We start from the raw sequence: 17,148 nt of genomic DNA on the forward strand, positions 1-17,148 counted from the left end.
ATGGAAAGATAGCGAGAGAAGTGAAGTCTTAGGAAGATGGAAAGAATATGTTGACGACTTATGCAAGAGGTGTATGTGTGGTCTAGATGAAGTACAAAATGAAGTACACGAGGACAATACAGGGATTAGTATTCTTCGGAATGAGTTTGGAAAAGCTATATCCGAGATTAGGAAAGAAAATGCAACAGGGGTAGATAATACACCAATTGAATCCATTTAAGAATATGGGAGACAAGGGCAAGAAAGAATTGTTCTGACTCTGGATTGAAATATATGAAAGAGGAGAGTGGTCAAAAGATTTCCTAAAGACAATCATGATACCGATGGCTAAGAAATCGAACCCAGAGGGATGTAAGGATTATAGAGAACTATTAGCCTCATATCGAATGCAGCAAAAAAAATTGCTTCAGATACTGAACAGAAGTTTGTACAGAACAAATGAAAAAGTTGATGAGGAAGAATTCGGGTTTAGGGGACGTGAGATGCAATTAGATTAAGGGTAATCAGTGAAATGTTCATGGAAAAAGGGAAAGAGGTGTATGTTGTATTTATTAATCTAGAAAGGGTTTTTGACCGCGTAAACTGGAAATTATTGTTGGGAGTTCTATAGAAGGTTGGGTTGGAATGGGAAGATCGAAGACTTATAAGAAACTTAAAATATGAACCAACAAATAAGTGTTAGAATAGGAGAGGAAATGACAGAGGGAAGTATAATTGAATGGGTGAGTTGAAAAAGGAACATATTCCAAAAACCTCAACTTCCAAACACTGGGTGGAAACATGAAAAAATTCCAGAAATATCTTCGATTTTTCACACATACGTTCCCGTAGACTTCAGTAAAGATGACCTAAAATTAATGAATGGGTTCCTTGTTCCTCTCAAGCGGTGTAGGTACAAATAAAATGAATATAACCATCCCAGTTTAGCTTGCCTATTTTTTGGAATGTGTACCTTTTTTAACTCACTCGTTCAATTGGAAGGTGAGTTGAACGGGCATACTGTCTCTCGCGAACACATCTAGAAAAGATGGTGAAAAAGAGCATAATGGAGACGGCATTTCGGTAGGAGGTAGAATGATAAGGTGTATATGGTTTGCAGACGACATGGTGCTTGTTGCGGAATGTTAAAAAAAAAAAAAAAAAATCAATAACATGTTAGAAAACTTGAAGAGCTGTGAAGAATATGGGATGAACATAAATCTTAGAAAGACATAAACCATGATGACTGGAACGAAGAGGTCGGTATCAAATACAGAAGTAGGAGGGGAGAAAATAGAGCAGGCGACAAGTTTTCGATACCTGTGTAGTATTATTAGTGACGATATGAAGTGCGAACGTGATGGAAGGATAGGAATGATAAGAGAAACCTTTAGGGAGAAGAAATGTTTAGTTTGTGAGACACTGAATAAAGAGTTGAGGAAAAGGCTCATAAAATGCTTCGTGTGGAGTATTGAACTATATGGGGCATATACATGGACATTAACAAAAATGATAAAAAACAACTGGAAGCTTTCGAATGTGGATGTGGAGAAGAATTGAACTGAAATATTTTAGTTTAATGTCCCATGTTCAAGCCCTTTAGGCTGAGAGAGGCGATGATTAAGCAAGTGAATGATGACGGAAGAATTGATGGAATGAGAAAGTGGGAGGAAATCGGAGTATCCCGAAAAAATCCACGTACACGATGTTGTCCACCACAAATTACTTGGCCGGGGATCAAATCAGGGACCCAACGCACCAGAGGTAAGTGTTCTACCACTGAGTCACCATATCCCCTGGAGAAGAATGGAAAGAGTTAGCTAACAAGTAGACCTCACCACTTCGCCGTTGCGTTAGCAAAAGGAAACAACTACTGTCTTAGAGTAGGGTTGAATATAAGATATTGACAAAAATTTTAGCTGCTAATGAGCACTAGAAATATGGGAAAACGAAATAGAAACACGAATGTAGGAAAGCCATCTACAATATAATTTGATAGTTGCAAGACCGATATCTTTTCGAAATAGATGGATGAACAATAGTTATGACTTCAACTATGTAAATCGAGTTAGGAGGGATGTTTTTATATCATTCCGGATCATGGCCGCCATCTTGAAATCCGCCATATTGGATCGACGTCAACTTTTTTAAATGGAAAGAGGGCCATGTGAGGTATCAAACAATAATGATTTCTTCCACTCAATCTCATACACTAATTAGTTTGTCCATATCTAGAACGGTTTACAACTTACAGTTCTTTGAATGTTGAAAAATTCGTTGTTTGTAGCAGATAACAGATAACTATAGTGGTAATGAACATAGCTCCAGAGACGGCATTCTTACAGAACAAAATTACGGCAATGCAAGAAATGAAAGTCCTCGGCATTCATAAAGTGGTTCTGATCTCGCCACTTCGTGTGTGCGTTTGTAGATTCAAAATGAAACTATAAGCAGTTGGGGCAGCACGATGAAGAGAATAGCAATATTGGTTGCCAATGGCATTCCTGGTCGTAGCAGCTACGGTATAAGGTAGAAGCTTACGTGCATCGTGTACCATTCTACAGCGACAAACTCTTTGTAAGGAGACAAGTGCAGGAAATATATTATTCTCACTGTGAGTTCTAACCGTGAACTTGGAAGTGTTTGAGAAATAGTTATTTCGTTTATTGCATTAAGCCTGTAATTCTGTGAGATGCGTGCGTGTGTGTGTGTTAGGGAGAGTGTGTGCAGGCAACAATTATAGACTAAAAACGACACACCATGGCGCTAAATAAGGCAAATATTGCTATGTACCTCCTGCAGCAGTTACAGACATTACGGTCCAAGCACAATGCAACAAATATATCAGAAAAGGAAAGAGTAATCGCAGATGACATAACTAGATTCCTAGCAGATAAAGAATTGGAATTCGAAATGGAATACACTCTGGAGATTCTAGAGGAGGCACATCATGAGATAAACAATCAAGCTAGTGTGGAAGCGGAATGGTATGTGAATTGCTATTGGTCGAATACAAGGAGCAGAAATTCACTTATGCTGGATACCTGAGAATTATTTAATAATGAAGAGGTGCGAAGTGCAATAGCTCCACCTGGGAAATCAGTTGAAGTGTGACAAATTCCAAAAAGGTACCACCGGCATATTTCAACCTTTGAATGTATTTTTTTAGACAATACAAAACATTGGCGTACTATATGTGATTATGCAATAAAGGACGAACATTTCCATTCAAAACTGCATGACAGAGATACTCTTGTCACTCTGCATTCACTTGTGTACAATCAATTTCAGTCTCCTCGCTTCACAGGAATGATTCAATAAGCATTTTGTAAATCAGTATATATTGATGAGCCGATCGAATGGTTCGAAGTGCTGAAGAAGCACGCTTTCAATATTCCCGGCATTAACTTTTGTGATATTTGTGACGCTTCATTTTTTATTAGGTGCTCATGGTACTCTGCAAAATTCTGTTTTGACCATTTTATGAATGCTGAGGAGTTTCATTTCTTGCATTGCTGTAATTTTGTCCAGTAAGAATGCTATCTCTGGAGCTATATTCATTGTCACTATAGTTATCTGTTATCTGCTACAAACAACGAATTTTTCAACATTGAAAGAACTGTAAGTTGTAAACCATTCCAGATATGGACAAACTAATTAGTGCATGAGATTGGGTGGAAAAAATCATTGTTGTTTGATACCTCACATGGCCCTCTTTCCATTTGAAGAAGTTGACGTCGATCTAATATGGCGGATTTCAAGATGGCAGCCATGATCTGGAATGATATAAAAACATCCCTCCTAACTCGATTTACATAGTTGAAGTCATAACTATTGTTCATCCATCTATTTCGAAAAAATATCGGTCTTGCAACTATCAAATTATATTGTAGATGGCTTTCCCACATTCGTGTTTCTATTTCGTTTTCCCATATTTCTAGTGCTCATTAGCAGCTAAAATTTTTGTCAATATCTTATATTCAACCCTACTCTAGGATAGTAGTTGTTTCCTTTTGCTAACGCAACGGCGAAGTGGTGAGGTCTACTTGTAAGTTGAACGGAAAACAAATGAGAGGGTACTAGAAATTGCGGGGAAGAAAAGAGTAATTTTAGATACTATTGGAAAGAGGAAGAGAAACTGGTTGGGACATTGGCTAAGAAGGAACTATATCACTAGGGACGTGCTAGAGGGTATGGTAGCAGGAAAGAGAGAGAGGGAGGGAGCGAAGGAGGCTACAACTAATGGACGGTATCAAAATAGAAACATCGCACGTGAAAAGGTTAGCTCAAGACCGTGGAGCATGTTAGTTTCTCAGTTGCGGCAGATGACCTATCAATTGTGGCAGAATGACTATGATGATGAAATGATGATGATAAAGGAGCGCTAATACCAATAGATGACAGTACGTTTTTCTTTCCAATATATTTTATGTTTCGCGACAATATTCGAAATTATTCAATCAAATTCACGAGATTAATATTCACTTTGTCCAAAAGCAAATTAAATGATTAACCATATAATAATCCGTTATTTTTCTTCGTTGAGAAGGTTTCATTACTGGAAACACGTTTGTGAAGAGTAAATTTACGTGCATTCTATTGTGAATAAAATAAAATAAAATAAAATAATTAAGAAAAGTGCGCTACTTACTCTCTCATTAATGATTCAACTTGTTTTGGTGCAAAGTTTCAATACTCACCTCTTGAATTTGATTGAATTATTTTGACATACAAAATATATTGAAATGATAGGAATAATGTATTGCGATCTATTTGTGATAGCCGAGCCTTTACCTTAAGTTTCTTTTAATGTTAAAATTTAATAATTTCTATGCAGAAATTATATAAACGAATACTTTTTATTGATAGGTTATACATATATCACAGATATAAATATAAAATTGTATGCATAAACGAATACAAAATTAGATTCAGGTACGTACATAATTAAAATTATAATTTTACAAGTTATTACCACGGCACAATTTACATACGAGGGCTATCCAGAAAGTAGATTACGTTTTGGAATAAAAAATCAACAAAGTATAGGAAACAAATTTTATTATATACAGATGAAAGCCACACACAAATACTACTTTTCGACATAGTCACCATTCAAATTAAGGCATTTATCGTAGCGATGTACGAGCTTGGAAATTCCTTCGTCGAAAAATTCGGCCGCCTGCGACTTCAACCACTTCGTTACGTCTTCTTGCAGCTGTTCGTCGTCATCAAAACGCTGCATAGCCAGCCACTTCTTCATTGCTGGGAATAGGTGGAAGTCGCTCGGTGCCAGGTCGGGACTGTACGGCGGATGAGGAAACAACTCCCACTGAAAACATTCAAGAACTTCACGCGTGACATTTGCCGTGTGGGGCCGGGCGTTGTCGTGAATCAACAAGATCTTAGAGCTCAACATTCCTCTGCGCTTGTTTTGAATTGCTCTTCTGAGGTTTTGCAGAGTTTGGCAATACCTTTGAGCGTTTATTGTAGTGCCTCTTTCCAGGAAGTCCACCAAAATCACACCTTTTCTGTCCCAAAAAACAGTCGCCATCATCTTCCTTGCCGACATTGTTTGCATGCATTTCTTGGGTTTTGGGGGAGAACCTGTGTGCCCCCACTGCATTGATTGCAATTTCGTTTCACAGTTCACGTGTTTCACCCATGTTTCGTCACCAGTAACGATGCGATCGAGTAAAGAGTCACCATCCTTATTGTAGGCGTCCAAAAAGTGCAACGCTGCAGCCATTCGCTGATTTTTGTGGTCCTCTGTCAAGATTTTTGGAATCCATCTTGCACAAAACTTGTGGTAACCAAGCTTTTCGCTGATGATTTCGTGCAACAAACTTCGCGAAATTTGTGGAAAACTCAAAGAAAGTTCCGTTATTGTGAACTTTCGATTTTCACGGACTTTAACATCGACTTTTTCGACAAGTTCGGCAGTCACTTTGCTGGGTCTCCCACTTCGATCTTCGTCGTGAACATTGGTTCGGCCATTTTTAAATCTTATGACCCACTGTCGCACTCCACCTTCAGTGATAATGTTGTCCCCATACACTTCAGACAGCTGCCGATAGATTTCTATCGGTTTACAGTTTTTTGCTGTCAGAAACCTTATTACTGCACGCACCTCGCAGCTCGCGGGATTTTCAATGAACGCAGACATTTCAAACCGTCACAGTATCTTAACGGAGCACAGCACGAACCTCTCACTAGCACGGCTAGATGGCGACTGAGCTGCGCAACGCTCTGACCCCAAGATGGCCGCGCTAGCCCCGCCCCTAGCGGACACAGACGAAAACGTAATCTACTTTCTGGATAGCCCTCGTAAATGGTTCGAATTAATCTACCTTGGAAATACTCCATCTTATACTATAATCTGTAAGATTAACACACACAACTGATTACAACGATTTTATTTATTTTGAGCGTGATTATTTAAAAATTCTTTAAGTGCTTCACACAGTTTCTCAACTGCAATCTTTAGCCTGTCGTAACTGTGAAAAGCAATTGACAGACGTAGAAAATTGTTATGGCTGTTTACTGGAGAAAATCTACTTCCAGGAATAGCAGTTACGCTGTACTTGGTTTGGCTCCATTGAACAAACTCAACAGCATTAATATGTTCTGGAAGCTTAATCCAAACAAAGTAACCTCCTTCTGGTTTGATGAATGAGCAATTCCCAGGTAAACTTCTTTCCAGTGTCTCACACACTACTGACATCCGTTCCTAGGTTGTAAAGTAAATAAAGAAAATAACAAAAAGTAATTACTGGAATTATGAAATAGAACAATGAAAAAGACATAAATAACGATGTGTAATTTCTTAATTTCTCAAACTATCAAATTATAGAGTTGTTATTATTATTATTATTATTATTATTTTTTGACACTATCTCTGAAACCTGTCAGCCGAAAAATTTTATCACTATTGTGTTCCTTCCAGATATATAGGCTATCTAGCTTTCACTCTAGAGGTCTGCACGGGCTCGGGCCTACAAAGCATATATAACTTCGGACTCGGACCGTAAATTTTTGAATACACAACCATATTTCTCAGGCTTTTTCGGAGCTAACTTTGTAAATATACTGTACACACGGAAAAGAAAGTATTTGACAGTTGACAAATTTTTCTTTTGCCAATAACTCGGGAACAAATGAATTAATTTAGATCTTTTTGTTGTTATCCTTGGAATAGTTATAACTTGCCAAAGTCGGTACTCTAATAGGTTAATTTATTAGGAAAAGAAATTTAGTAACCTCAAGAATACGTTCTTTCGTGACTCTACAACAATATTTATCGGACCGTTCTTTCTGGAGAACTTTGAAAGCATAACTGCAAAATTAAACCTTTAATTGAATGTAAATAAAAACACAATTTTGCGTTACTTGTTAAGTTCTGTAATTCAGGCTCATTTGATTATCATATGGACTCGGTCTGAAGGCTAAAACATATTTCGAACTCGGGTAGGGCCGGGCTAAAAATTCCGACCGTGCAGACCTCTATTTCACTCTACGCAACTATCTATTTACGTAAAAGGTGGAGTAAAGTCTGTGAAATAACAATTACTACATCGAAAACTTCCTTTATTCTGCGTTGTTAATATTCACTATGAAAGTAATAGTGTGTTTTTATGGGTAAATGGAATACAAGTTTCAATATGTTGGTAAGTGGTTTTATAGTTGAAGATGCGTTTTTAAACAAACGAATATAGGGCAGAGCGTACAGATTTAATCAAAATAAAAATCCTAAATCATTTATACTTCTTGGTTATTTAACCTCTAACATAACAATGACCACGAAAAGTGAAACATACCTCCAGATTTTATTTTTCAATAGTTTTGAAATTAACTTGCAATATGAATTTAAGTTTCGGAATATGCAGAGAATTACATACAGAGTGGACCATTTATGTTGAAACGTCTTTGTAACTTTTAATCTAAAATATAAAAAAAAGTTGGAATTTTGTACGATGTAAATATCGACTGCAGGTCATTGTCTAACATACTCTGCAATATCTGCCCATTAACAGTGTTCCTAACCTAACAGAAAGTTATATTTTTTTCAAATGTCACTACATCAGATTATTAGAGATTTCAAATCTACATATTAAACAAAAAAAATACAATATCCCACAGTTGTTCAGCGTTACAAACCAAGGACACTTGTATCACAAACATCTTCTCGCAAACAAATTTTGGACGCCTCTATAACAATAACAGTGCAACTAAGAGACCGGGACAATGTATATCTAAAGCATGGAACGGTACACATGAAAATTTTATTATAAATATGTACATGAAAAATTTTCTTTTCGCTTCGGAAATCCTTAAACTCGATGAAGCTGTTTCTCCTCTGTAAGTAATTTCAAGACATTGACTTTTCAACTCCACTGTCCCACGACACCGATTTCTCCCCAACAGAATATGCTATTCTCTTTTCCTGGTAGATTTACCCTTCTTTTATATAACTCTAAAGTTTTTCTTCGATTGCTCTTCTCCAACAATACTGTGCTTCTCTCACGAATTGTTCTTTCCAAGTGTAATGTCAACTTCAAGAGATGTGTTGCTTTTTCACTTAAATTTGTAAAAAGAATCAACTGACTCTAGACGCCAAAAGACAACACTTTCTAAATTCCATAAAAAAACCTTTCTCATCGCCTACCCCCAATTTTTGAAAGCGTCTGCAGTAGCGTCGCTTCCTCTCAACCCAGATATATATATATATCCAGTTTTCTTCTAAAATCCGCCAAATTCTATAAACTAATCAAAATTACGAAAATAATAATGTATTAAAGAAACAGCCAATAAACTTCATAGGACTTTGTTAGGAAACCAAAAAGGGGCATAAGATTCTTTCGTTGAACTTTGAAGTGAAGAATAATTTTGACAAGAGACAGAGTGTGTGTGATGAAGTAATTACAACAACATCGTGTGTATAGTTCGAGTCAGACGGCTGAACAAACTAATCAAATTGTGTAACGATATCCTCAGCATGGACACCAAAGAAAAATTTGTCTCATCGAAATCATACCAAGTGACACATAAGGTTGATTAACAGCCTAAGTAAAGTGAAGTGCTTTATTCATAATGGTATCAACCACAGGAACCAAAGAAGAAGGGGGATCTAGACTGTAAAGTGCCACGGAGTGAACTGAGTGACAATTCGGACTGCGTGACAATTCTAGTAAAACTGTCTACGAGTAAAACTGTCATGAGATAACTATAAAGAACTAAGTTATCTAACAAACTTTTTAACGCAATCCAAAAACTTTTAACCACACAAATTCATCTTGATATATACAGGGTGTTAATGAACTATATCGACAAACTGTAAGAGGTGATTCCTCACATCAAAATAAGAAAAAAAGTTCATATGGACCCATGGCGAAAAGTGCATAGTTTCAGAACTAGGGCTGTCCAAAATCGCGAAAAAGCTAAATTTCAGCAGCCTTTATTTCGAATTCCAGAAACTATGGATGGTGATCCCTATCAGCATAAAGAAAGTCACGCATACACAATACAAAAGTGCATATTTCATCAATTTTTAATATGTGTACAGGGTGTAATTCTCAGATATGCTTTAAATAAAGTTTTCAGATATACCCTGATTTCAAGGTGGGTCCAAAGTAGGCAGGACGTAAGCCTTGACAACAGTGGACATCCAATGCTTCGGAGGGAAGTCGGAAGTGTTAGGAACCGGCAGCTCCATGTTCTTTTGTGTCGGAATAACGTGGGCTGAGATGTTTTCATGTTTCCTTCACTTATAAGCGTGAAGAAAGCATCGCAGCATGCTTTTAACCGAGTTCGAGAGACCGTACTGCTGATGATCCTTAACACTTCTGACATCCCGGCAAAGGATTCCGTGTTCACTGCTGTCAAAGCTTATCGTTTGCCTACTTTGAAGCAAATATAAAGTCAAAGCATATCTCAAAATTCGGTTGATGGCATGTCTGGGAATTTCACCCTGCAGGAACAGTGTGTACACCCATTGAACATTCATGAAATATGCATTTTTGGATTGCGTATGCGTGACTTCCTTTACGCTGATAAGGACCACCATCCACAGTTTCTCGAATTCGAAATAGGTCCTTTTGAAATTTGGCTTTTTCGCGATTTTGGACATCCCTAGCTCTGAAACTATGCACTTTTAGCCACAGGTCCATATGAACTTTTTCTCTTATTTTGATGTGAGGAATCACCTCTTATAGTTTATCGGTATAGTTCATTAACGCCCTGTATATATATATAAACCTATATATTGATAAAATTCTAGTGTAATATCAGTTTAAAAAGTTTCCCCCATATGAATTTGTTTGGTAGCATTAAATGACGTTAATTTCAATTTTATTTTTTTTTATTTTATTTATTTTTTTTGTTGGTTTCCATTTTATTATTATTATTTTAAATCTCAACCTGCTCTACCGCAATTTCCCACCTCAAGCACTTTACCGTCGGATACTATAATAATGATACGATATATTATAGTTACAAGAGACTGAAAATTTGAATTTGTTTAAAAGGTTTTATTTTGAAAAACTGCTTAGATAAGTGTCACATCCAATCACAGAGATGGTTTTTCAATAGAATTAGAGATTATAATGTCACTTACAAGAGTTTGATATCTCAAATCATTCTGGAACATAGGTAAAGTCTGGAACACCGACTTTATGGAATTATGAGAATTTGTAACTATTACTACCAAAAAACTGTTGTTGTAGTGCTATGGAAGCAAAAGAAAGTGAGAATGATTATACATGTTCCACCAATACGTCGTTTTACGCAGTATAGTAATCTCTGATCACGTTTTTCACATGTCTGGAAGATATATCGAGTTGCTGCAAGCGACAATATGATTTATACTCTTTTAAAAATTATCTACTTAATTGAATGTGATGCTTTTCGACAAAAGTTATTTTCAATTCCTTGTAACTTTGTTCTTATTTATTCGAAGTATTCGACGCAGTGGTACTTGGACATGGGTTGCACCCAGGTTAGTACACTGCTTGACAATTGCTAAGGAACAACTGATTTATGCCACGTAACATTCCCGGCAGTCGACCAATTACAGTCAAATGCAATGCGAAGGGCGTAGTTGAGCAGGACCTGCTATCTGTATAAAAGGCAAAGCGTGAAAGCTCTGTGTTTAATCGAAAGTTCATGCAATGAAGTGGTTGACATAAACAACACCGTAGGTTGTGAAACTCAATTCTGTGAAATTCAGTGTGGTGGGGCAATAATTATGGCTTCAAGACAGCATTTTGACTGCGTACGATCGTGGACGTGACCTACGACGGCTGGACGCTGGTCAAAATGTCACTACCGTGGCAACAGCAATGAGGGTGTCAAAAAGTGTCATCTCACGATTGAAAAAGGCCGCGGAAGGTGGAAATGCGATGCGAAAGCATGCCGGTGGTCGTCGAAGGAAGGCCACACCTCCAGACGATCGATATGTATTCCTAGTGTCGAAAAGGAACAGATAGCTGCAGACCTTGCAACCGCTACCGTTACACATGTATCTGCCAGTGCCATTTCGCGGCGCTTAAATCAGGTTGGTTTGTATGCAAGGAAGCCTGTTAAATGTATCTCACTTCAATCACGCCATCGTCGCGAAGATTACAGTGGTGTCAGGAACATGTTGAGTGGGATCAGTACTAGTGGTCCAGAATGATGTTCTCCGACGAATCATGTTTCACTGTAACAAGCGATTCTGGCCCCCAGTTACTGTGGAAAGAGCGGGGAACACTTTACGTACAACAGAATGTTCACGAACGTGATTGCTATGGCCAGGGCGTGATGGTGTGGGCAGACATTATGCACAATGGCAGAACCCTGCTTCACATCTTTGAATGAGGTAGCGTGACATCGCAGCGGTATTGCACATATTCTTTTGAATAATGTTCGTCGTTTTCGGGGTGCGGTAAGTCCGGACTTTCTGTTTAAGGACGACAATGCGCGTCCACACAGTATCACTGAAGTATCGGACTCACTTGAACTTGAAGATATTACACGTATGCAATGGCCTGCTTACTCTCCGGACCTCAATCCGATTAAGCATGCATGGGATATCCTTGGTATACGTGCTTCTCAGCGAATTTCCCCTCCCCGCACCGTGCAAGAACTGACAAACGCCTTGCGAGAGGAGTGGGACAATATTTCTTAAGGACTCCTCATTAGTTTAATGGACAGCATGAAGAACAGATGCAAAATATGCATTAGTGTCCGAGGAGATCACACATCATACTGAAGTACTCATACCTGTGTCCTTCTGGCAGGAAGACCCATTTTGGGTGGCTGTTTCAACATGCTCCAAAGAGTACCTTTTTCTTTTTTTTCTTTTTCCATGTGGAGCAATCTTGATCATTTCCATTAGAATGATAGCACACTTTCTCTACTGCATATGTACTGTGTTTCATTTCATCCCTCAATGTCTATTCTGAATTATTCCGAAAAATGGCACGGTTCCTTAGCATTTGTCAAGCAGTGTATTTACACAGCTGTTCGGGCTGGAAAATTTCCTCGAACTCAGGAACGCTTGACTCATCTGGCTATTCTAGGAATACGAAATGATCTGACTGGAAACAATATGTATTTACTGATCTTAGTGAAGACAATTCAGTCGCAGGTATTGTTGAAATTGTATCCTAGAGATACTTTTTTCTTTCTTTTTCTTTTCTTTTCTTTTTGTGCTTACACAAGTGAATAAGAACAAATAAGAAGAAGGTGCAAAATTTTCTTGGGGTTAAGGGCATAAAATACCTCAGTGCGTGCCTGCTTGCTCCTTCCGTCTCACTTTCGTAATTACTGCTCTAGATTTTTTCCCCCACAATTTGGATTTTTGTGATATCGTAAATCGACTTTGCGTTATTAGTTTCAATGCCAAGTGGTTACTTTCCCCCCGTTTAGAATGTTGTTACTGCAAACATCCCACATACAAAATTACAAAGAAATGATTTTTTAAAAATGTTATTCGTTAGTGAAAAAAGGAATGTAATTTCACCTAAAGCAATGTAGCACGAGGAACACCGAGCTGTTGGACAGCTTGAGTCACACGCATATCTCCATATTCAGCGAGAGCAGTGAATTGCTCACCAATCGGTTGGTTACAATGTTCCATGTTTTATGAATGCGTAGCCTGTGGACCATGCAAATACGTATTCGTGGCGAATCGTCTGCTAGCTATTTCCTCTAGGCATATATGTACCACGAAAATACACTAAGTTTTTCTGAAAACGAAAGCAAGTAACAGTTTTTGTCTTTATATATGACAAACTTGAGGTAAAGAAGTTACTCAATTTCTCAACTACATACTACTTTCACAAAGGGCCTCCACTCGCGTCAAAGACAGCTAGATTATGTCTTCGAGGTTCATTCCATGATGCTTGAAGCTCTATTTAGTAAAAAGTAGTTTGAAAATATCTTTTTCAAAAAGATCAATTAAAGCATCTTTTCATCTGTTGTGTAAAAAACTTAGTATATTTTTCTTATATATTTTTTACTAGCTGAAATGCGTTTTCTCAAAAAAGACAGTTTATGGAAAATATTTGAAAGAAATATTTACATCCTCTCGCTCTTTTATATTATTTATTTTAATCGAAGTGAAAAGATAAAAACGCAGGTGAACCCAAGTTCAGTATGTTCAAACATTTATTGTAAACAGTTCAGCTGATTCCTCAGTTTGATCATTTTATGAATACAAAATGAGAAATTAAAATACCACAGAAATCATGCATATTCTGCCTTTAGAAGCAGAATTTTTCAAAATTGCTGGGACATGTGTTATTTTACTAATGAGTTTATGTATCGAATTTTAACTGCCAAACTTGAGAGACTAATGAAATACTCTAAGTTTTCTTGTGTATTTTGAATTCCACTTCTCTCTTAGAATATTCAGTTTAATAAATGTGACACAATAAAAAGCCTGCTCAAGAACAGTGCAATGTTCAAAAGTTGACATAAAATGGTTAAGCTGTTCTTCCATAATAATGATACAGATATATATATAAATATATAAATATATAAAAAAATATATAAATTACCCCGCCACCTTTAAAATACGGAGTTTTCAGACGGTACAGAATAAGTATCCGCTTGCTATTAATGGTGAACTTATACCTCGAGTTTCCTTTCCTTAAGCATTCATATGATATTCTATTTCTGACATTAATTTTGAACCCTCTCGGTCCTTTAAGATACCCATTTCACTAAAAATTACATGATAAAATCCAGCTGGAACCAAGTACTAATTATATTTAAAAAAATCAATTTCAAAAACGTTTCACCCATTTTCCTATGATAGACAATTTTGATGACATTTTTATATGTTGAGAGCATGAGGTTGGGATTGCTGATGAACGGAACTCCGAAACTCCTGGCTTGGAAAGTTGTAGCCAAGCGAAGCGAACCCAAGCCGAGCCTGTCACAAACCAAGCTAGGCCCTCAAATATAGGATGTTATTCTTTACACGATGCGCTACTTGCCCACCAAAAAGTAACATACATACATACACGGAATGAAACTGTAAGTTCCCATATGTTAGGCCGCGTGCTAGAAGTGGAAATTGCTCTTCAACTTCCCCTCCAAAGTGGAATTTGCTACAACGTTCGGAAGCGTGCCCACTTGTTTATAAGGAATTTATGTACAGAGTTTCATATTCCTAGCATGAAGGTTTTATGAAATACTCTACTTTTGCCATACATTTGAAACTCTTCCCTCTTTTGATAAGCATTTTAATAAAAGCGTGATGAGAAAAAGGGTCAGACGTTTCTCCGACCCTAAAAACTATGAACGCGACACAAATATCAGTCATTTTTGACATTTTATTTTTCATCTCCCCCTCTGCCGATGAGGATGAAATTGGACTTGAACGGCATCAGATGTGTCACTATTCATTTTAGCAGAAAACTACGTATTGTACACAAATATCACTTGCACTATTTTTCTATGTCACTTCTTTCAACTTCCACCTCTTGGGTGTCTTAGTGCCATAGTACTTTTTCCAAACTGAATGTCATATGTCTACTAAGTTGAAATTAAAATTACTCCGGAGTTGCTGGGACATACATTTATATATATATATAACTTGACGAACCCCCGAACTATGGGTTCGACACTAATCTCAGCCATTTGAGACATTTTATTTTTCAACTCTTCTCGCCCTAAGCCAGTGGTTCTCAATTACTTGAAAGTTGCGGACCTCGTTTTATTTTTAATCCTAAGTACGGATCCCACACCTTTAAATTTTGATATCTGTTTAGTTGTAGTAGTTGAGAGATATATTGTTGACGATTAAATTACAAACCTTTATTTATGTTATAAGCATACAACATACAACACTTACATATGCGTGTCGATGGAATTATCATTATGAAATGCAAATAATGCCATTTAGAACCTAAACGGGTCTGTGGACCACCAGTTGGGAAAGACCAACCTAAGCATTATCGATTTTTTTTTCTCGCACAACTTATCTGTGCATATAAAACAAATTAACGAAATGTACAAAGTACTTACTTTGAAGGTATGTACCAGCAACTTCAAATGATCCTGCTGAAATCCACGCTGAAGAATCGTTGTAAGTATACCGGATACGTATGCATTGGATGCACCCCCACTTTTTAGTATTCCACTAGAAGAAAGAAAATTATTTTACTATATTACTCTACTATTAAATCATGTTTTAAAAATGATCAATAATTGGATGTTAACACACTAACAAACAGAAAACAAAAAAATCCATTTCTATCGATTATTAAATATGTTAGTTTTACTTGTATTGAAATAAGCACTATTCTTGCAACAACTGCAATTTATGTGGGTAAAAAGTTATATTTTGGGGAGGAAGAATAGTGATAATTCATGTATGAGTCACTCAAATGAAACCTGGATAAGCAGGTTGGTAAGACTACACTGTCTCCAAAATTTGTTTTTCGTAGTGAATAAGGCCAAGGTAATAAATAATATTAGATATTTACAAAGTATGATAATACTTATTGAATTTAATTAAACAACCTTAGCATTGTTCTACCGGATAGTTATGGGCTCTAGGAAATTTTAAAGCTTAGAAATTTGTAAGCCCAATCCATGGTAGAAATAAGACAAGGTAAGTCCATCAGCGAACGCGTTTGCGTCTTACTCGCGCAATGACGTCACCTTCGACACACGCTCGGGATAGTAGTCGTGCTGTTGTCTGCTTGCTCCCGTATATTCTCTTTGGAACCTCAATGTGGAATTACTGTTTTCTCCCAACTTCAAGATATCTATTTGCTATTTCTGATTTAGATGCCTATTATATCACTGGAATTTTATTCCGACATGGGAATATATTTCTTTTTTTAAAAAATGCACATAAAAAGAAAAGTAGGGTAAATCAAGTATTTCAACATACTCTTATTACATCCAAAACAATCAAACTTTCATCTATCGTGTATATACGGTATAGACAAGTTTCCCCACAACCTTAGAAGTATTGTCCGTCATGTTTTTTTTTTTCTTAAATGGTATCCCAAGTAGGCCTAATCCACTTCCATTTACCAGTCAGATTTTTTTTTTTTTTTTTTTACTGAACTCAATTCTCTCACTTCACCACTTTCTTCCTTTTCTTGTAAAATATTCTTTTGTAGGAAGAGTTTTTCAGTTGCTTGTTTAGTTCATTTATTCTTATACATGTTCTAAGTCGGATAAAATATGTTAAAATTTTCGGTTTACACTTATTATCAAATTTATTTTTCATGATACTTGTTAATTTTCTAATGATGCCCCATTTATTTCCAGATAAATTCTCGTTCTTTTTTGAGATATGCAAGAAAATATTTGTTAGCTACTTTGATTGTGTTCAGACGTTCCTTTGATAGAAATGTCAGTCCTCCTTTTGAGATTAATTTTGTCCAGTTGAGTTGCAGCAAATTCTTCGACATAGAACTGTGAATATTTGAGTTTAAATTTGAAATCTAACCGCCCAGCTATAAATTCAAGACTGTTCTTCGAAGTCGTGCATATTTAATGAACATATTTGATCTTCATTTTCATTTTCTTGTAAAATGTACATCAACAGTTGCACTGTTGTATATAATTCATCATACAGTATGGAGTTTTTCAAATATATATCTTCAATTAATGTAGATCTTACTGTTTCCTGCTGCGTAGAAAATTCTTCGATATCTTTGACAT

The 17,148-nt window shown here is 36.7% G+C and overlaps 1 protein-coding gene across 1 annotated transcript in view; it reads right to left on the minus strand.

Moving 5' to 3' along the window:
- Positions 1-6,304: 6,304 nt before the first annotated feature.
- LOC145664417 (uncharacterized) overlaps positions 6,305-17,148 on the minus strand; it is a 42,802-nt gene continuing 31,958 nt past the window's right edge. Inside the window, exons 6-7 of the mRNA XM_081731100.1 lie at positions 15,493-15,607; positions 6,305-6,709 (exon numbers count right to left, since the gene is read on the minus strand). Coding sequence (XP_081587226.1) covers positions 6,395-6,709; positions 15,493-15,607 — 430 coding nt within the window. The 3' untranslated portion in view covers positions 6,305-6,394. The remainder of the gene's footprint in view (positions 6,710-15,492; positions 15,608-17,148) is intronic.

Source organism: Thermobia domestica, chromosome 11, assembly GCF_964235325.1.
Source record: "Thermobia domestica chromosome 11, izTheDome1.hap1.1, whole genome shotgun sequence".
Taxonomy (NCBI): Eukaryota; Metazoa; Arthropoda; class Insecta; order Zygentoma; family Lepismatidae; genus Thermobia; species Thermobia domestica.